Source organism: Haliotis rufescens, unplaced genomic scaffold (assembly GCF_023055435.1).
Source record: "Haliotis rufescens isolate VD_foot unplaced genomic scaffold, xgHalRufe1.0.p SCAF_3, whole genome shotgun sequence".
Lineage (NCBI taxonomy): Eukaryota > Metazoa > Mollusca > Gastropoda > Lepetellida > Haliotidae > Haliotis > Haliotis rufescens.
Window position 1 is genome coordinate 16429380 of NW_025964001.1, and position 23515 is coordinate 16452894.

Below are 23515 nucleotides of genomic sequence, written 5' to 3' on the forward strand. Positions count from 1 at the left end.
GACTTTCATGCATATTCATTGTCCAAACTACCCTTTGAAACCGAAGGCCGAGAATGAATGAAACAGCAAACGTGCAGGCTCGCTCGCCTGTTTTTTTCCCGCTCGCCCCGGTTCAACTTTCATGTCTTCTGGTTTCATTTATTACTAGCATTTCTCCAACTGTGTTTTACCGTAATCAGGGAAGTAATGTTTTAATCACGCAGTAAATGACCATGTTATTTGAAACAGCCGCCTTCTCTCGGACATATTTCTTCCGGTTTGTTACAGTCTGACTGTTGCAGTTCTTTTCGCCTCTTGCCTTAATTGACAGGTCCAATGAACATTGTTTTAATCCCACTCTCCGTTGATTGGCTACTGACTGTGTAGGCGTGTCAAGTTATGTGCATAAATTAAACGATCACCTGATCCATGTCACGCCACTGTATGTATTCCTACACCTGGAATGTTTATCAATGTCGTCATTTTTGTCTGTTTTGATATATGCAACTGTTTTGGGTTAAACTATTGTAGATAAAACATGTTTTACGTTGTCGAATTTAATTATAAGCATTGACTGTATATTTTTTAGTCAGATTCAAGCAGTTGACCTAAGGCAGCCAATCAAATTAGAGCCATGGATACTGTCCTCATGTATAATAAATTTATGATATAGACAAAAGGTTTTGGTTAAATCATGTTTTTCTGAATGTTTTAAGCAGGAAATCACAACCTGTATTTAAGATGTGGAACTTCATGGACGACAACTGTATTTTTGTTAATTTTATTTATTGCCTTTTATAATTTATTTCATGATTTGCTTGAAACATCTTTATTTTGCTCTTTGACATGTTTTATTGTGACCTGTTGTCAAAACATGTGTCCCAGAAATTCTATTGCAACAGCATTGCAGGAAATAGTTAATAAATTTAAATCTTTTGATGAAAATGATAAATTGAAATGAAATACATATTTTCAGACATTGTGAAAAGTGATAGATTTAATAAATGAATGATATAACAGGTAGGTTCATAAATTATATTTTATTTTTACGTGACTACTGCCTGGCGTGTACCACTGTACACTGTCATCAGATTGTTACTTCATAAGCCAGGTGAGCTACAGAGCCTTGTGACTGTGTGTTTTAATATTTGACTTTTGATTTTATTGGGACACCACTACTTACATTGTGTTTCATATGTTGCACTTAATATATACTGAACCACAAAAGTTCCTGTGACATTGAATAAGATTTAATGCAAAGTTAAGTTGTTCACCAAATCTGAAACAATTTCGATTTGCAACAGACAAAAGACTCCTGTAAGTGTTCAAATGGTTTAATTTGCCATACTGACTTCAGAAAATGTGTGATTTCATAAAAAAACCATGAACATACCAAAATGTCAATTTACAAATCAATAGCGTCGGTGTCCACCTCTGGTTGCGATGCAAGCAACACATCTTCGTCTCATGGAATGGACCAGGCGTCGCACAAAGTCCTGTGGGATATCTGTCCATATCTGCTGGAGCATGTTTCGAAGTTCCTGGAGTGTCTGTGGAACACATGGTTGATGTCGAAGGCGCCAATCCATCTCATCCAACGTGCTCGAGTCGGCCAGCGGATGACATTCACATTGTTTTGTGGGAAGAGAATCCTGAAGAAGTCGAGCAATATGAGGATGGGCGTTGTCATGTTGAAAGGTAATGCCTGGGCCATGACGACACAAAAACGGTAGAACAACAGGGCCGATGATCTCGTCGCGATAGAGCTGTCCATTGAGATTTCCCTCTACCACTATCAAATGGGTCCTCTGTCTTGCTGTAATCCCACCCCATACCATAACGCTGCCGCCCCCGAACTGATCTTCTTCCATGACACAATGATCGACGTAACGTTCACCTCGACGTCGGTACAGTCGTATCCGTCCATCACTGTGGCTGAGGTGAAAACGAGACTCGTCAGTGAATAGAACTTGTCCCCACTGCATGGCCGTCCAGCATAGACGCTGTCTGCACCACTGTAGACGTGCTTGACAGTGATTTCCTGTCAAAATGGGACGTCTGGCAGGTCTTCTGGCGACAATCCCTGCACATCTGAGGCGGCGACGTATGGTTTGTGAAGATATTCGTCAAAGGCCAGGGATGCTTCTTGCAGTCACTGTTGCTGGCTGGAATCGATTTCGTAGGTGTGTTGTTCGAATCCAGTTGCCTTGTGGATTATTGGTTACAAGCGGCCTGCCACTCCGAGGATGGTCTCTGACTGCATTCGTCTGTTGCCAACGTTGCCATAAATACCAAATGGTCTGTGGACGTTAAATTGTCTTAGGTAGTGAAATGCATGGGGCTTGCATAAAAGTCAACTTTTGCATGGAATGTGTCTTGATTGCGTTTTTGTGACTTGATTCCATACATGTACTACAATATTGAAAACCAAACTTTACTTGTTTGAAAAATACACTAAAATATTGGTGTCACAGGAACTTTTGTTGTTGAGTATAGTATACCATGCAAAACAGTAAGGTATATTCTGTTTTGAGGTGAAAAGACACCGATGTCTGGCAGTGAAAGGAAATGAGTTGTGTGGCAAGAACATATCCGTAGAAATCAAGCTCACAACATTGTGACAGTCATGAAGTATTTGACCTTGGACAGCACATGCATGGGTAGACTAACATTTAGTCTCTGAAATCTTATATTACACAATATCCTTCTTGACTCAGAGTGTGGAATAGAGCTTGCTTGAGCTGGCTAGACTTGCTTTTGTATGCATTTCTAGATTATTATTTTTCCTTAAAATAAATATATTCCACGGTCATGGTGCAGGACTAATGCATGGGCTGTATGTCAGATTTGCCATTGTCACTCAGACTCAGTTGTGAACTGACAAACATTGTTTTCTTGGAACCAAACGCACAAAGATTAAGGAAGCAACAGCATTGATCATGTGACTTTTGCAGCGTCTTATGTGTCATAGCCATGTTGCAGGTGGGCCAAGTAAGAATCTTTTTCCCCAGAGGCTGCACGTTTTTTCCTTCTGTTATCAGCAGATTGTGGGCCCAATACCAAGAAACACATTAGGTCGATGATCGATGCCGTTCAGGACGCCCAAGGGTAACAACTCAAGCTGAGGACAGATTAATCGAAACAATGGCTTTAAAAAATCAGTTGCAAACTGCCACTCAGATAATAGGACCGGTTGCAACAGGCAACTCGCGTAAGAGTACATGCCCAGACGCATTTGCGTGCATGACGCCCACGTGCCGTCGTACATCTTACTGCATGTCATTTGAATCAGACGTGTCTTTTGTGGAGGGGACGTGGATAATCACCGTTAGGCTACTGTCATGTTTTCTGACAAATCATGGTTCACTCTCGACTTCCATGACCAAAGGAATGGAGTTTAGAGACATCCTAACAAGCGTTTTATCGGCATTAACGGATGGGGCCATAATGGTATGGGGTGGTATCACAGTGACTGGCAGAACTGCTCTCCATACTGCCCATGGCAGAGTCACAGGTCAATACTACTATCAGGACAACATCATTGCACCACTCCTGTTGCTATTTGCACAACGTGTTGGGCATTGTTTCATCTTTCAAGATGATAATACACATGCTTATCGTGCCAGGATTGTGACCCAGTTCCTTCAACAGCAAATCATCCATGTCATGCCATGGCCAGCACTCGGCCATGACCCTTCCCATATTGAACAAGTCTGGGACGTCATTGGCAGACGTGTACGTCAACGTCAAAATCCACCCACCACCATCAATGAACTAAGTGTTGCTCTCACTGATGAGTGGAACAACATGAGTCAAGCTGACCTTGACTGACTCATCAGAAGCATGCCTCAAAGAATTTGTGTATGTCTGGCCAACAGAGGTGGTTTTACCCGATATTAGTGTTGTTGGTTGCAAAATGCATATTTCAAATTTGAAACCCCGACCTCTTTAATGGCCTAGTGTGCCACCATCTCATCAGAACTAGCAGTAGAACCCATTCGATCTGATCACTCACTCCTCAGCAGATATGATCATATTGTTTTAATTTGCTAATATGATATAGAACAGAAGATATTTTTTGAAGATTCCCACTTTCCCCTACTTATTGTGCAAAGTATATTAAAAACTACTGAAATAGATAGAGTTTTCAGAAGTCTACAATGAAGGAGGATATGTACATAGCTGCAGAAGAATCGTAGATATTACATACTGGCACTATATATTTAGATTGAATTATCAATTAAAGGCTACCCAACACCGGAGATCAAGTTATACAATAATACCCCTGTCACTTGGTTGCCTGCCTGCTGGTTGCTGTGGTATAGATAAGACATTTCAAACCACAGAATATCCACACAAAAACAAAATTCATTTTCAGATACAACAAAACTATTTAATGTGTTTGACATTTTGTAACACTGGTAACTCTGTGACATTTGTTGAGATACAGATAAGATATAACAAAATGCTGGAACAAGAGTGTTTGGAAAGGCCACAAATGTCAGTGCATATGTCTGGGAACTCAAAGTTAATGCTGACACTCTACTACAAATCTCTAATATCAGGGATATGGGATATCGTGAATGCATCAATTATTTCCAGAACAGTAATTTTAAGTTGTATTCAAATGCCAAGCTCTTTTTAAGAAGAAAAAACCACACAAATAGTTGAAGCATTGTGTACATCATGTTTTTTCTATTGTCAATAAAGATGGGGGAAATTGTTTTTAAAAAGAATAATAGGGGAATCATTTATGATACACTGTTGGGTTCTCTTTGTTGTGCAATAAACTGTGGATCAAATAACTAAACAATATCATCTTACAACTTCAGTATTTTATACCATCTTACAAATAAACGTGTGTCTCAGAGCTATGGCAGGTGCTCTCACTTCAATTCACTGTGCAGAGTTGTCTCCTTTTGCTGTGTCAGGATCCACTAGATTCGAATCTGAAATTGTCCTGATCATGACCCTTGGGTGTTTGGATCATCGTGGGCTTTACAAAAATGTCTAATACCTTTGCTTTGTAGACCTTCATCACCTCTGACTTAATCCGCCATTATTTCATCGTGTCATACAACCAAGCCTACTCAATCACATTCAATGTGCAGAATCCTTGGGCACGCCAGGAACCTGAATGTTGGTTCAAATGCAGCCCTGACTATGTGAGCACCATAACCACTCACTCACTCGGGTAGCCTTGTGGTCTCGTCACACCGAAGACCCGGTTTCGATTCCCGACAATGGGTACAATGTGTGAAGACCATTTCTGATGATATTGCTGGAATATTGCTAAAAGCAGTGTAATAACCATACTCACTCACTCACACTCTACAAGACCAGAAACCAGAGAAAACTGAAACAACTTTGAGATGGTGATGAGTCACTAAGGGTTAATTCTCCAACCTTGTATTAGAACAATTACGGATCGGGTGGTCAGGCTCGCTGACTTGGTTGATGCATGTCATCGCATCCCAATTGCGTGGACAGATGCTCATGATGTCAATCACTGGATTGTCTGGTCCAGACTTGATTATTTACAGACCGCAGTTTTATAGCTGGAATTTGCTGAGTGCAGTGTTAAACAAACAAACAAACAAACATGTATGTCGTGCCTTGTAAGCTAAAAACAGTCACCACCAAGTATTGGTAGAACGTGTTTACCCCTGTACCCATGTTTGGTGTAAATGATCCCGACTAATGGAGATGTATTGGGTATGACCTGGGTCATTGTGTGCTGTTTTACCCTGATAACCGGAACTGTTACTGATGCAGTCGGGGCGGTCGGGTAGCCTAGTGGTTAAAGCGTTCACTCGTCACGCCGAAGACCTGGGTTCGATTCCCGACATGGGTACAATGTGTGAAGCCCATTTCTGGTGTCCCCCGCCTTGATATTGCTGGAATATTGCTAAAAGCGGCGTAAAACCATACTCACTCACTCACTCACTGATGCAGTCACTGGGTGCAACAATATTCTGGTACCTGCAATATTGATGACCATGGCATAAGACAAACAGCAACAAAACATGTCTGAGCTCATTATTTATAAGATGGTCTGCAGGATATAAGTTACTGCTTTTCTTCTTATGATGTGGGCACTCTGTTCTGTGCTTGACATTTCCCTGGATTAGCACAGTTTTGTTCGAGACCATGTGTTTGCTGCTGTAAGGCTTAGGAATCCATTTCACATTTGATTGAATGATATCAGTATTGAAACAGACTAATATGATTATATATGCTACAGTTATCGTATCAAGAACACCATCAACTTATTAGTATGATGGTTATGACAAACTGCCTCTGCATTTTGTGAATTGGACAAATTGTCTTTTAGCAGATAAACCTAATGTGTGTTCAATTTTGAAATTTGGAAAAGACGATAATAACACAAGCATGACAATTGTGTTGTCTGTCGTCACGAAGACTGCAAGTAGGTTCTTATTAACAAAGTTTAACTTTTAAACAGAATATCCAAAATATGTTAACTTTCGATTTATCAAGGTTTCAGATCTGTTTATGCCATTTAAAAAAGGTTTTTGGTGTTTGTTGTTGTTTTCTATCTCCCCCCTCCCCCCCAGTTAGAAAAATATCTGTCCGTCCATCTGTCAACCGTCTGTTTTGCTTCCGGAGCAGAACTCATAAACTGCTAAAAGATTTTTTTAAACTTGCTTTTCAGATCAGTCTAGTGGTGAAGTGCCTTTTTTTTCTTTACTTTTTTTTTTTTTTAATTTTTTTTTAATGTTTTCCTGATGACAAATCGGAGTTGATTTAAAATAGGGGTAATGTGCTCGTTTCCGGAGCGGAACATCAAAACTGTTGAATATTTCATGATGAAACTTACTATACCGATCAGTCTAGTGGTGAACTGGTGCCTTTTGTTGATTTGGTAGATTGAAAAATAAATAAGCGCCCATAATTAAGTGTGCATATAACGCACGAGTGCGTATTATACGCGAATAAATAAGTCTTATGTACATTAATCAATCGGAAGGGGTGCTAATTGGGATTGTTCACTAGCCAATTTATTTGCAAATATCGCTGTGGGCGCTTATTAGAGCGGGGCGCTTATTACGTCGAATACGGTAACAGCATTATTTTTTTATTTACTGAACTGAATGTATCCAATGGCAATGAACCAAAGTTGGGGAATAAGTAGCCAAACTCCTTTTCCGAATTGCACCAGACCGGAAGGATATGTCATCTCCTGTTGACTCTTGTGATATAAAAAAAAATCTTATCATGAAAATTCTTGAAGAATCTTCTTAGAGACAGCAAGGTCTAGGAATCTGAAACTTTGATATGATGAATTAAATTGTGAACTGTTTCTACTGGTGAAATGATTTGTAAAAGTCCAAAGGTTTTGCAAATCTGATTCAGTCTTCTTCTCTGAAACCACAAAGCCCCGAGAGCTGAAGCTGTGTAGATCCCTAAAGTAACTTGGATTTGGTGATGGCATAGAACTGAAGTTATTATTTTAAAATTGCAATTGTCTTCTTCCATTGTGGAAAAAACATACACCATCTTTTCATCCTTGCTCATAAACCTCAAAGGCTCAGAGAGCTGTTTTTTTGTAGCTATCAATGTAATGAGTTTCAGATTTACTTGTGGCATTTAGTGTTTAGAGTTAGAATTAAGCCTGTTTTCTAAAAATAAAATAAATATTTTAAGATCGTGACAGTGATCGAGCTGAAACCTTTTGAAGTTGATAATGATTATAAGTTTCTTCAGATGTAAACAACATCTTGAGCCATTGTTGACGAAGTCGCAAAAATTAAATATCTGAAATTGCTTCAGCAAATGTGGCGATGGTTTACATGGGCATTTGTTACCTTCCCAGTGTACTTTTGAGTTCAAGGAATAGTGCTAGCGTTTTCAGCGTATCACATTTCGCTCACTTTGAATGTTTATGTATTTTCAGTCATTGTTTATAAAGGCCTACGTCAGAGTAAAGTAAAAAAAACCAGAGGGCACTTTTGATAGGTGATTATAATTTTGAAATGAATTTTTTCACATTTTTTATTTTTGTTGTTATTTCTGTCTTATTCAACCAGGTACAGACATTTGGCACAAAAGGGATCGTATGATGAAGCTGCTTCTGTTTATGTTTTTGACCTACTTGTCTGGGTCCACAAACACAATGTGACCTTAACACTATGGTACCAGAACACAGATTTTAAAAATCGCAATCTCTGTGCAAGCATGGGTTAGACTAGTGGTTAAATCATTTGTTTGTCAAGCTGGGTACAAAGTGTGAAGTCCATTTGTGGTGTCCTCTGCTTTAATGTTGCTGGAATATTCAGGGATTTGAAATCTCGGTGGAAACGCAGAAAATCGCGTTTTTTAAAACAGTAGTCCTCTGGAAACAAATCATCTTCCGTGTAAAAATATCATCAAAGATTTAAAAAAACACTCCGAAAAATATTATCGAAAACTGGACAACCACCACGGATTGTCCTGTTTTCAATCAGAGCTTTCAGCATCATAGATTTTCGGACATCATACGATTTCTATCACAAATACTTGCACTATAATGTGGGGTGGGGCATCACACAGAAATTGTAAATACTCAGAAGATGGCTTGTTTTTAAGATAATGTTGGCTTGTCAGTACCATACCCGAGCTCATGGGTTTTCCAAATTTCTTAAGATCTGCTGACTGTGTCGTTTCCGGCAGGACTTTCACTTTCACGTGGCACTGTTCAGGGATTTACCTGGGATCAGACTCCATGTGACATGTGACATGCACATTTGGAAATAGGTTTCTTTTTTTTCCACAATTTTGAATTGTTGTAAGGTTCAGATATTTAAAAATTCAGAAAAATTCAGAAATTAACAGGTGTGTTCAAATGCCGATTTTATTGCAATATTATCAAACCAAATCACATTTGAGAAGGGGACCGCCTCCGTGGTCTAATGGTTGAGCGGAAGGTCCGGGGTTCGATCCCGTCATACTAAAAGACGTTAAAAGATGGTACTTGTTGTTACCCTGTCTGGCGCTCAGCATTAAGGGGCTTAAACAAGGACTGGTCGGCTCGGAGTCAGTATACTGTGTCAGAGTTGGGTAATCATGTTAAACTGCGGCATGGTATCTCAGTGAGCTAGCACTATAATCGGCATCAGTCCGGACTAGTACAAGCAGCCACACAAACACACACAAATACATGCACGTCGCTATATAAGTGCAATAATCTTTGACGCGACGTTAAACCCCATTTCACCTCACCTCACCTCATTTGAGAAGGAGTGCTGGAAGGAGTTTAAATTTACAACTTGTGTGCCCACTGGAGGTCTCAAGAGTTGAGTATAATATTTCTGATTGTGAATTGTTTACCGGAGACCTGGCAAAAACATGTATAAAACAATCTGATAATGCATGGACAGAAGTGACTGAAACTTTATACTGAAACATGTAAAAGTCACAAGGAATATGTGCATAATCAGAAAGAAAGTGTCAGCAAATTTTAGTGTTACCATTAAGGGTGAAACGATACACCGATATTCCGATGCATCGCGATACTTGACCCACAATACGATATACGATAAACGTGGGCCCATATAATGATACGCTACGATACGGAACGCAAATGTCAAGTACAGCGTTTCCTCGCTATTGTGCCTTTCAATAAACTTGGTTATAGCTCGCGGTAACGCATGGCTCCCCAAAACATACTTACATTTTTAATAAGCTCAGGTTTTACACCGACAGATGTTTTTCCCCATCTCAAAAAACATTATCAGCTGATCACCGCAAGCACATAACACCTGAAATACCAGTCAGCAAATCCGAACTGAAGTACGCAATTCAATACCATTATTATACTATCTTGTTATTAAAACGTGTTCATTGTATATCTGGACTTGTGTTTGTAATATATTTTATTAATTTTATTCAAAATTTCATTTAATATTGTTTTCATTAAGTTATGTGAAATTGTGTGTGAATAGATACAGCAACCACAGTCAGATTACCGCTTTTAACGCATTGAAACGAACTTTAGTTGCTAGAGAATGGATACATATAATATTAAAAATGCCATACTTTGACTCGTTAAAAGTCATATTTGTGGCAATTTGGCTAATATATGTCAACATAACGTTTTCGCAATCGAAATACATGTAGTGCAGGAAGTCCCTACGGTGACTGGTCAAATTGTTCCATACGTAAAAATATCCTGCAACAGCAATCACCAGTACCAAAATGCTACACTTGTGGTTCTTATAATTTTAAATATATATATAGTAAAAACTGCATCTAAGGTAACACGATATTGGAATATATTATTCCTGATAAAACAATAATTTCAGATACAATTTCTTCGACCATTGCATCAAAATTCTTTGAAGTTGTATCACTGGTGGAGTACATTAATCATTTTCTGGTGTTTGAACTTTGAATTGTTTTGAAGGAAAGTTAGAGAAAGTGCCACTTTGAACCTGAACAACTTCAGTAGTCTAGTTATTATAAAATAATTTTGGCTGTTCCAAAATCATGAAAGGTTCAATCTTGACATGCTTTAAGACTTGTTTTTTTTATCATTGCGTATCGAGATACGTATCGCATCATGACCAGAATATCGAGATGCGTATCGTATTGTGACCTTCCTGTATCGTTGCAGCCCTAGTTACCATGGAGTTTTATTGCTATTGTCATTAAACAACACATGACTAGCCATGGGTCAGGGTAGTCCTGTGGGTATCAGGGTCCTACACAGGACCCACCCGACCCAAGTACCTGAGTTACCTGTCCCAGCCTTAATTGCAAAGCTGGTACAGGTTAAGTTGACATTTATGATAACCTGAATTGAGATATCTTTAATTCTAGTTTGGGAATTTTTACCAACATATCATGCAAAATATCAGCCTCTGGGAATGCCGAGATAAATCCCTGTGCTCTGTTATAACTGAAATACTTCAAAGTGGCATTTCACGTAACTCATTGAATACAATCTGTGTACTCCAGTCAGAATAGGATAACACTTTTGATCAAGTTGAATAACAAAAATTTAGACCACGATCCTTCCAAGTATTTCCTACGGATAGCCACATCATGATCTTTAAATGTTCAGACGATTATGACACTGAACAGATAATACAATTATTGAATCCACCTAATTGAATTCAAAATGGACAAGCCATTTGTCTACATGTCTGTTTGCGTCAAAACTCGTGCTTTGAAATTTATAGAGGAAACGTGAGATTGTAATGAGACTCCAGGACGAGCAGGTGCTCTGACTTGCATGCACCCTCAACACGGCAGACATTGAAAGTGGCAGCGCAGTTATGCCGTGTCTGCAAGGAAATCTCAGAGGAAAAATCAGTTAGTCAGTGCATGTGTCGCATCTTTACTGGAGGGATCAATGTATGGTCTTAAACATATATTTTGACATAAGTTTATTTCTTTTGTGGTGCCAGGCCTTACTTTTTTCATTCTTTTAGCAAAGGTGTATCCTAGTTAGAAATGTTTTTGACATTCAAAGGTGAAAGTTTGACATTTTGGTGACTGGTATTCATGAGGCTAGGCCAGGCACTGAAACTGTATGGAAGTATATCACGACATGGTTTAAAAACATTTACCAAAGAGTGAGTGAGTATGGTTTTTACGCCGCTTTTAGCAATATTCAAGCAATATCACGACGGAGGAAACCAGAAATGGGCTTCACACATTGTTGAGAATCGAACCCGGGTCTTCGGCGTGACGAGCGAACGCTTTAACCACTAGGCTAGCTGACCGCCCAGTTTTTTTAAAGAAACCTTGATGATAGTATGTCAACTCCGATATATAAGCTTAGTTGAGTGATAGCACTTTTCTCCAATAATTGGATCCTGGGTTTGGCTGCAGAGTGAACAGCGCTCAGACCTTCCAATTTAAATTTAAGATATCATGGCATGTCTAAAACCTTCCAGATTCATTGTAGCAATTTATCAATAACTTGCTCATAACTATTTTCTTGCCATCTATATATATATTAGGGGGACTTTCAGGGAATTATTATTTGCAGAAGCCCAAGATATGTCATGATGAATATCTGAGGATTCTGCAAATAATGATGCCCTAGGGAAAAAGTTATTAATACAATGTATATACCCCGGTATAGCTTAAATGGATAGAATTTGCCCTTATAGATTCATTGTAGCAATGTTTTAAAAACTCGCTCATAACTATTTACTTGCCAGCCATATATAATATTAGGGGGACTTTTCAGGGAATTATTATTTGCAGAAGCCCAAAATCTGTAATGATGAATATCTGAGGATTCTGCAAATAATAATGCCCTGGGGAAAAGTTATTAATATGTATAGCTAAAATGGATAGAATTTGCCCTTAGCATCATAATATCCCAAAAACAACCCAACAAAATCAAACAATAGTGAATGGTAAGCAGTTTTTATCCATGCAATGAACACAACAGAGGTCAATATAATACTGTCCTGGAAACATGTCATCAACAATTAATTGCGTCCTGTGACATCATTCAACCTTTGCCTCTGATTCCATGAACATAAGCAGGGAATAGGGCTGGGATGACGCCAAATTTACTACCCGGATACCCAACCCCTATTACCCAACCCTACCCAAGTTCCTGCTGTAGTCTCGCTGGATAAGTCCAAATGTCCGATTTGGAATAGTTTGACCGTAGCCTTGCCAAAATACTTGTATAAAACAATCCGGTCATTCATACACTGAAGTTGACTGAAGTTTTATCTTTATTTAAACATATAAAGTCAGAAGAAATGGGTGCATAGTCAGAAAGAAATGCAAACATTAGTCACTTATAACCATAGAGTTCCAGATAATCTTTGTCATTAAACAATATATCACGTGACTAACCACGGGTCCAGGTAGTCCTGTGGGTACCCTGATCCTAGTCAGTGCCCACCCAACCCAAGTACCCGAGTTACCTGTCCCAGCCCAAGCAGGGAAACAGTTTTGTGAGCTGTTGGAAAAGCAGTTTTTAGATTCTTACTGGACATTGACACTGTAGTTGATATTAAAATGATTTGACAGTGCGATGATTGATACTGGCACCTTCAGAAGACGTTCAGAGTATCAGACAACATCATAAACGTTTCACTTCACTGTATAGTTCAATTTACTCGCCATCTTCAAACTGGTTGTTTCTTCTTCGAATTTCTTTCTTCTAAGTATATGCATCATATGTCATCATCGGTTGACTCCCGATTCACCTGCTCAATGAATATCGACAACCATTTTAAAACAGTCCGACGTCAACTTTGTTTACATTTGCTATGACTATGGTGACGTCACTTTGATAATGGAAAATTAAGGCATTATTCAGTTACAGTGGCCCACAATTTGATTTGCCTGAATATATGTTTTTGGAAGGTGGGGGAGGGGTATGAGGTTAAAATTATATACATTTTAGCTACCAAAGATTATTTTTTTAACCTCCATGTTATGAGTTTTCATTCACTTTCTCTTAAAAACAAACCATAATCTGAGTATTTACAATGTCTGTATGATACTACACCCCTTGTTATAGCAAGAGTAATCGTGATAAACATACTGTCCGAAAACGTATGATGTCCGAAAACCTACGATCCAGCAATGCCACTGTGATTTAGTTAAAAATCTGTCTGTGATGAAGTACTATGAAGGTGATTAAACTTTCAAGCATTAATTGTGAACTGTGAAGGGACAAGCTTAAGGCAGCTGTTGGTGTACAAGTATCCACTGACTGTAGATAGACTGGTATTCAACACATCACTGCTTCATCTTGGCACTGCTGTAAGCATATTTTCTGTCCTTGTTCCTGACAGTCAAGTCAATGTACAGTTACAGATCACTTGTTTCACTTTCAGAATAATAATAACAAGGCCGTAGTTAACTTTTTGTGACAGGGGGGGGCAACTATTTGTACAAGTATCACTTGTCCCCAACTTGATTCAACTAAAACTATTTTCTATAAAAGAAATCCAGGGCCCCCCCCCCCCCGGCTGGCTACGGCACTGAATAATAATTATAAGTCCATTTATACTGCGCCAGATTCCAGTAGAGTTGATAGTGTTGTCTGAAAAGGTGTGTTTTCAGATGAGCCTTAAAGGATGAAAGCGATGGCAACAGCTTAAGGTAGTTTGTTCCATTGTGAGGAAGCACAGAACTGGAAAGATCTCTGACCAAAGGTTTTGAGACAGGTTTCAGGGAATTGTAACAGGTGGTTATTCTAAGAACAGAGAGATCTGGAAGGCTTGTATTTAGGCAGTAGTTCGGTGAGATATAATGGGGCTGTTTCCATGTAGCATTTGTAGGCCAGGGTTAGAATTTTGAATTCATTTCTGGCTTTGGAGTGTCCACCCAAAGAGCAGAAGGCCCAGGGTTCAATCGGTGGCCACATCATACCAAAAGACGTTTAAAAATGGTACTTGTTGTTACCCTGCCTGGCATTCTGTATAAGGGGCATAAACAAGGAATGGTCAGCTCAGAGTCAGTATTCTGTGTCTCAGTGGCGTATTCATGTTAGCTGCGGTCTGGTATCTCAGGGGGCTAGCACTGAAAAATCGGCATTAGTCCGGACTAGTACAAGAAGCCACACGTGCATGCATGCTGCTGTATAAGTGCAATAATCCTAAATGTGATGTTAAACCCCATTTCACCTCACCTCACAGTGATTGAGACTCCAAGTTTGTTTTGATATGTTCCACCATAACCTAGCACACAGTTACCACATGCAAACAAGCAGTTCTGATGTGAACAAACCTGATTCCTACAGAAATAGCACCATGTTGTTGATGTTCAGATCGGTAATGGGAAGTGGCACTTGTAATTAGTCTTTGCCGTTATCAGTAAACAACCAGAGGAGTGTTTACACCCAGAGCAATGTGGTGTGGGTGCGTTTATGCCAGTTGCTACTGAAGTGTTTTGCACTCTAATATATGATCTCTATGTTGTGGGCTTGCCCTGGACCAATGTGAAAGTGAAAGAATTGATATTATCAATCACTTGCATAAACATGCCTGCAGACTTTCGTAAGATTAAATGAAGCCATTATTCTTGATTGGAGTTACTTTTAATTTTTTAAGGATGAAACATCTCTAGTAAATATCATAGATAGCATCGTCAGATAGCATTTTTACTTGTTCTTGTAATTCTGGTAATAGCTCATCGCTGTGCTGCAGTTTCAATTTCCAAAATGTCATTTATTTGTAATGTCCAGGGGATCAAGCTAAAACATTTATGTAATTGCATCACTGAAAAATGGTTAATGTCTTGTCAACAACTTTTGGAAGTCAAAGTCTGAATGTGGAACACAATTAATTAGGAAATTGTGTTTGGGATCATGGGTCAAATATAACTTCAGTGCAATCCAGGCACATGTCGTCAGTCAGTAAACAGTGGTTTAGCTATAGATATATTTTTGTGACTATAGTATTACAGGAATATAGAATGATTCAATAATCTGAAGTTGCAGACTTTTGCACCAGTGTCTTGAAATTGGAATTTCATGTCGATTGGCATGCTTTTTGTGATGAATAATTTAGTTTTTTGACTCATTATCAATGCAGGGCGGCCCCGTCGTCTATGGTTCATTGTGCAGAGTTGCATCACTTGGCCACGCCTGAAACCTATGATCATAGGTTCAAATCCCAGTTTGCCTTGATTATGTTTCTTGGTTTGTCAGCACCACACCCTTGCTTGTGGGTTTGAACGAAGTTGTTATTGTCTAAGACCTGCATCACTTTAGGCTTTCCTCCCACATCAAGCTGACCTGCCATGATATAACTAGAATATATAACTGTTGAAATCAGCGTTATACCTGTTCTCACGAAATAAAATGCAAGATTCTGATTTCTGGGTTCATAACCATCATAAACTCAATTTGTCATAGACAATAGAGCTAATCCAATGACACCGTCTGTCATTCGTGATCCATCACACAATTCTGTTCTGTGGGCAAGTTGACATTTTTGGTATTTGAATGGTTACATAAACAAATATTAATGGATTTTAGCTCACAATGGTTATTGATTCAAGACTACTTATGTCCTGGCCTGTTTTTATGTCCCCAATTTTCTGCTGGAATGGAAACTTGGCAGATATGAATACCTTTACACGTGTTCAAACATGTAATGACATCAATTTTTTGTTCAAGTGGTTCTGATCCATACTGTACTTTGTATGCTTGAAGGCTGGTAAAGCTGAAACGAGGCTCACACCATTCCTAGCAGTGATGACACTAATATTTTGTGGGAGGGGGAACCAAAAATGGGTGCTCATCGTCCATCCTTTCATCCATCATGTTTTGTTTCCAGAGCATAACTCAAATATTGTTCTCTATTTCATCTTCAATGTCTGCAGAGACATATGTCTTGCCATGAACTGGCGCCTTTTGCCATTTGGGAATTTTGGAAATTTTAATTTTTTTCTGGTTTTCATGACAACAAATTGGTTTTATGTTAAAATTAGGTTAGGGTCTAACTTTTAAGACTGTTCAATATTTCCTGATCAAACAGTCAAGCCATGTTGGGATTTATTTTAAAAAAAATTGTTTTCTTGTTTTCATGACAAGACATTCCAATCAATGAACAATTGATGAACCATTTGTTTTTCCTCACTAATCAATCAAGTAGTCAAATGTTGACTTTTAAAACTAGAAGTTTTTCAATATATATTTTCTAATTCCATCGAAACCAATTGGTTATTTTTGTTTGGTACAGGGCATCATGGCATTAAACCTTAGCCATTCTTGATGATGTTGCAGGAAGATGTTTCCCAACACTATTGGAGTCAGTTTTCCGAAACATGCTAAGACTGTCTATGCAGTTTTAGCTCTCCTGACTGAAAATCAAGAGTTTTATAATGCTGTTTGTCCAGTTTCCGTTGACTTCCCAAATACTGAAACTTCACATATTTCCTCCCACCAATGATGACACCCCAATTTGTTCAAGAGGTTCAAGTCTGATTTTCAATATGGCCACCACGAGAGCCATATTAAAATGTCTTTGTATGGTCTTTACTTGGCCATTTCGTTGAAAATGTAATGACATTTTGAAATTGTTTAGTTAATAGTGGGTCTCAACACAAATCTTCCACTTTTGCAATATTTTACATTTTGACCTTGTTATAACTGTGGTCTTGTATTTTCTCAAAATAATTATTTAGCTCAGAAAACTTCCTCTCCTCTGAACTTTGGCATGTTTCTTCTTTTGATGACATCATATTTTGTTCAAATTGTTAGATTTTAGTTTTTCTTACTCAATATCTGTGGGCGAAAATATTGTTATATCAATGCTGACAGAAACTTTTGTTTAGTAGCTATCTTTGTTGACATTTGACTGTTGAACTCATATCCAGGTGAGCTACAGTGCTGTTGCACTATTTGTTTTGTTATCAAACATACAAACAAGTGTGAAGACTACTTTTTGTCAGAAAGTAATATCCAAGAAAGCTGATTATTTGATAAATGATCCCAAGAGAAGGAAGTGTATGGTTAGTTCAAGGTTTGGCTTCGGACATTGAAGACTGATTTGAAAATTGATTTTTCAACCTGTACTCAGTGGCTGCTGAATGGAATGGGTTTTTTCAACAATATTTTCAGGGGAGTTGATAAAGCAATAAAGACTTCATGTCCAGTTATTATTTAACAGTGATCTCTTTTTAAGAGTTTCTGTTATTTTATGTTTGTTTCAACTTGTCAAACCTTATAGAATACTTAATAAAACATGTTGGTTTGGATAGTTTCCAAAAGTAATCATTGTAATAGATTTTGAACTACTTTTGAAACTTCAGAATTTGGGTAATACAATTTACTGCACCAATTAAATATATTTTTAATAATATAAGTATTTTTAAAAAAAGAATATTGAACAGGTAGCTAATCACATTTATTACTCCACTTAGGAACATTGCCCCAACCATACATTTCTTGTTTGAAATTAGAAATTCTTTTTACTTCCCAACCAACCTAGATTTGGACATTCAAGGCCTCAGTAAAGCTTTCTAAACATTTTATGGTAGAACACTGGGTATCATCACTATTTTGACGTTATGATTTTGACTATTTTGATGTTATGATATACCCAGTAGTTGGAATCGTACAATAGGATCTGCTCTCAGAAGAGATGTCTTATAGATGTGGAAAGGGTTTTGTTGCTTTTTCATGCAAAGGATGACATATGAAAAGCGAATGTTATATTTTAAGGTTTGAGAAAACTTTTAAATATTGTTATGTATCATGAAACTTCTGTCGATAAAGATATGATAAGTAATGGAGCATAGTTTGACTTTTTACCCTGCTACGGCCTTTGACCTTCACATACCAGTTTATATCTGGATTATGTTAATTTTTGGGTTTATAAAGTTGATATTTTCATTGAGTATTGACAGTATACTGCAGAGACTTTACAGTGCCTATAACTTCTTATCAAAGAAGTTTGAAGCATGTTACTTATGATGTAGATAGATCTATATCGATGAGGTTAAATGTTGCCTGACATTAAGCCCAAATATTTCATGTTTCTTGAGAGACAATGTGGGGAATTAAAGAAAAAGGTGGCAAAGGGCTGTTTACATTTTGCACGTATACCTGGTTTCCCTGTGTCCTAAACATTGCTAAAAAAGTAACATATTTTGGAAATATTGTTTTCATGCCTTTTGGCTAATTTGGCCCAAATACGTAACGATACATAAAGACGTTTCCGATCAGCTTGAGACACAAAGCTAGGTTGGTGTCATAATGATTCATTGGAGCAAACCATTGTTTGATGGTTAAAGGACAAATAAAACAATATTCAATGCTAAAAAGTGCACAGAAAAACATACAGGGGGTGAAGAGGTCAATACATTGTGTACTAAATTCTCACGAGAAATGGCCATTGAATAATTGGAACTTGAGACTTTGCTTACCCTTTCTGTGAACACCTGGTGTCATCACTGATTTTCAGAGATCCAATCATATGATTTTCCGCACTATATTGCCTTTTACGCCCAATGGAATCTGTTTCGACAGATAATTTTCAGGCATTGAGGTTTTATATTTATTCACAACACCATTTTTTTAACACTTGTAAGCATTCCATCACTGATTCCTACACACATGAGCCTAATCTGGTTCATATTTTTATGCTGTTTAACTGATTACCCTACATCAGCATCTTGCTTTCCAGCCCCTTGAGGCAAAGCATTATGGGTGACATAGATAACATACCTTAGGTGGCCTGTTGCTTTGTCTCATTAGATGATAATTGAAAGAACGAGTTTCTCCTGCACGGTGCAAACGACACACAATTTCTTCATGGACCATGTATCAAGATTTATTTTGGTCATATGTCAGTGTCTGTGCATGGTTGGTTTTGTAACCTATAACAAGTAACAGGCCTTCCTTCAGGCTATAAATGAGAGATTTTAAGGATTGGGCATGTATTGATTTTACTGATGAGAAAAGACACAACTTTAACACATATTTTTTTTTTAGGATAGTGCTCAGTAGATCTTATGGCTTGCAGTTTAATGTACTGTGTGTAAATTGGACTAAGACATGTTTGATTCTGGATTTTCTGGCCGCTGGTAAAAAAGTCATTGAGATATGTATTTCACTGACTAAAACGTTGCTGAACATGAGATGGAATTTTCAAGTAGAGACATAGTGGTCATCTGTATGTATGTATAAATAATAATAATATAATAAATAATAATCTGAAATACCCCGGTAGTGTCCTGGTCTCTATTATTTTATGGGTTTTTTTTAAGTCAAACCTTTTAGAATACTAAACTTGAATATGTTGGTTTGATTAGGCTCATTTGTAATGTAATGGAATGGAACACAAAGTATTTCTGAATTTGGTTAATACAAGTTTCTGTACATTGAAATATATTAAAATATTTGATAATAGTAGAGACCATAGTGGTCTTCTGTATGTATAAACAAGAAAACAGCGTTATCACTATCCCCCGCCATGGGACACAGTAGAATTTTATAGGCAGATAGGCACTAGGGTTGCTTTGTGTCATCCAAATCAATGATTAAATGTGAATTTAATACAGACAAAAAGGCCCCTTCAATGGAAAAATAGTTTAAACCACAAATCCTCAAACTCTTGATAAGTGGTTCTGTTATAAGCTGACTTCAGAAGTTTTTGAGAAAACTAGTTCCCATTGCACTTTGTACTTTGTAAAATAACATGGACCAAGGGCTGTAACTGTGTATGCTCAAAATCTAAATACATGTAGCAAGGGAAGTAACTCTGGGGAGAAATAATTTATGAGACCAATTTTCAATCACAGTTTTGTCAAGTATCTCATAGATGAGCATTCAAAGATTCATTCATGTAATGTCAGTAGTTTGTGAGTTTCTGTCTGCACTGTCGTAAGTTGAAAAGCATGGAGCAAGGGCAGTAACTGTGTAAAAAAATATTTTATGACACCAATTTTCAAACTCAGTCTTGACAAGTATCTCTTAGAGAGAATGTCCTGCTTTGTACTATTCCTCAAGTGTGTCTTTACATTATTATCCTCCGCCACTATGTGGAAGGGGGATATAGGAATGGGTGCCGTCCGTCCGTCCGTCAGTCACATTTCGTTTACGGAGCAGAACACAAAAAAACATGGGAGAAACCATAACAAACTTGGCACATAGATAGGTCTAGTGGTGAACTGGTGCCTTTTGATAGTTTAGTATTTTTAAAAAAATAATTTTTCGAGGTTCCCTGGCAAGGACTTGGACTTAGACTGAAAATGGAGGTAGTTCTCGTTTCCAGAGCAGATCTTGAAAACCGTGCAATATTTGTTAACCAAACTTGGCGCATAAATTGTAGTAAACAAAAAATCATTGGATGAGATGACTAGATTGCGGAATGAAAGACTGTTCACCTGGACACACCCTGTAGAGGACAGTCATGGTGATGGACTCAAGGTTGCTCACTTGAATGTTCGATCCCTCAATGCTCATTTCAAAGATGTGAAGAAGGATAAGTTTGTTGGTGTGTCAACTCATTCACTCTCCAACTCACTGTCTTGGAGCTACATTGGACTTGTTGTTTACTGTTCATGTCAGTGCTGTAGCATTCCAGACTCCAGTCTACTACTCAGGTCATCAGATGATTGGTGCTGTACTTCTCAGTACACCTCATGGTGACCCCTGCTCTTAATGATCTCTAAGTAAAGTGAGAACTCCCTTACTTCTCTTATTATTCTTAAAGTAATAACACAACTCATTACTAATAGTTACGTATTCTATCATAAACTGCAGATGGCAAAACAACACCAGTAATAACTTTTTTAATGCTGCAATTACCGGTAGGCCAATTACAAAATGGTCCAGTGAAGATAGTTCACAGGAGCTATTGCAGTGCACACAACCGGACATGTCATATTGGCGGGGGATATGAGTATTTCATGCTTGTTCTGTCTGTAATCAAGTCGAGATACATAGAATTATCAGGGACACAGATGATGCAGTGATCCAAGGCACGTACCTTGCTGTGCAGAGTTGTATCCCTTAGCAGTAACACGGGCTGATTTACAAATTTATTGAAATTCAGAATTTGCATTTCTAATGGAAAATTTTCAAAAGTTTTGTAAAACGTTAATTAATAGACATGAAGAATGTTTGGTTTTTTTCCTGTTTCTCGGGACTATTACAGGTTACGCTGGGTCTGGCCAACATTGTTGTCAAAGCAACTAACATGGAAATCATTTGGTCATATTGGCTACTCAGCTTGAAGAGATATTTGACGGGTGGCCATCTTAGACAAAGAAAGTTGAGTGAATGTGGTGACTGACGGTCTCCCTCTGTCTTTCAGATGATCAGTGTGGTGAGGAGAACAGCACCTGCAAGATATACTACAGCTGTGCGAACATCAAGATAAGGTGAGGACACTGGTTGTATGTAGTGATGTCACTTTGTTGTGGTATTGTCGCGTATTGTGTCTTATTGTCATGTTCTACGCCTAGATGAACAACCCAGTGTTGTGATTATGATACGTGGAAAGTTCAAAATACATTTCCATCCTCTTCTGAAACTACAAGGAGCACGTGAGGCCCAGTCGTCTAAGGTGCCGCGATTCGCTATGCAGAGTTGCGTACCTTGATTGTGGGTTCGAATCCTGGTTCACCCCGAATATGTTTCTAGGTTTGTCAGCACCATACCCGTGCTCGTGGGTTTCACCGAGTTGGTAAACGTCTGAGACCAGTGCATCACTTCGGGCTTTCCTCCCACTAGAAGCTGACACGCTGCGATATAACTGGAATACTGTTAAAAGCGGCGTTAAGCCCAACTCACTCACTCTGAAACTACAAGCCCCAAAGCAGAATCTTTGCATGATCATCTCAGAAATAACAAGTCTTTGAAAGGCATTTAGAAGTGATACACATAAAGAAGAGAATTTATGAATGTGAACTTCTTTATCATAGGAAATGCAACGTTTTGGAGTATATGCTTACTTCTCCATCAGATGACGTGTTCCTCATAATAAAGAAGTTGATATCCATAAATTTTCTTCCTTATCTCAGAAATAGTTCCTTGAAAATTGCTGAGAGAATTCTGTCGTCACTCTCCAGTGCAATGATGACTTAGCATTACACCACTGCCACAGCCTTTTTTGCATGTCATGTGACCAGACGTTTCGCTTGTTTGTAACAAACACGTTTATTCTGAAATCAGAACAGACTGGCCAAATGCAAGTCTTTCAGTGTGTTTTATGTATTGGTTTCAATAAGTATATAGATGTGCTACTACAACTGCGACAGTGAGAAACATGACAATATATCTTTATACATCAAATTGAACATATCGCCAGCTCTCCGCAGGGCTTCAATGACAGCACATGGAGCTGTACAACAAATTAAACAAAGGATTACTACGAAAAAGGAAATATGAAACAGATGAAAAACATATGCAATGTCATAAATGGACTGTGTAGTATGTGATGAATCGCCACTGTTGCTGGCCAATTGCACAGGTACTAGGCTGGCCACAAGGAACTCTGGATAGAAGAGTTTTCTGTCACCTTTGTGTTTAGCTCACCTGAACATTGAAGGTGAAATATTCATGCTGTTTCTTGTATCAAAACATTTGACTGGTTATGTTTGCATACTCTTAATTTTTTTGCATCATTTTTGTAATATTTGGCCATATTTGCATGTAACATGATGAAATATTACATGCACTAGCTTTGTGGTATGTGCTATGAAATTTCAGTTTGGGGTATACTTGGCTTTTTTACCCTTTCCAAGCACCTACAAAATCTAGTTGTACTGTAGGGGCACAGGTGGCCAAGTCATAGCCCCAACTCGGACCACCTCCGTGGTCTAGTGGTAGAGCGTCCGCCCAAAGAGCGGAAGGTCCGGGGTTCGATTCCCGGCCGCGTCATACCAAAAGACGTTAAAAGATGGTACTTGTTGTTACCCTGTCTGGCGCTCGGCATAAGGGGCTAAAACAGTAAGGGGCTAAAACAAGGACTGGTGTCTGAGTGGGATATTCATGTTAAACTGCGGCATGGTATCTCAGTGAGCTAGCACTATAAATCAGCATCAGTCCGGACTAGTACAAGCAGCCACACAAACACACACACGTACATGCATG

The 23515-nt window shown here is 38.4% G+C and overlaps 1 protein-coding gene across 2 annotated transcripts in view; it reads left to right on the forward strand.

Moving 5' to 3' along the window:
• LOC124111931 overlaps positions 1 to 23515 on the forward strand; it is a 113774-nt gene that overhangs the window by 31849 nt on the left and 58410 nt on the right. For both annotated transcript variants that reach the window (XM_048403827.1, XM_048403828.1), the window contains exon 5: positions 21735 to 21801. In XM_048403827.1, coding sequence (XP_048259784.1) covers positions 21735 to 21801 — 67 coding nt within the window. The remainder of the gene's footprint in view (positions 1 to 21734; positions 21802 to 23515) is intronic.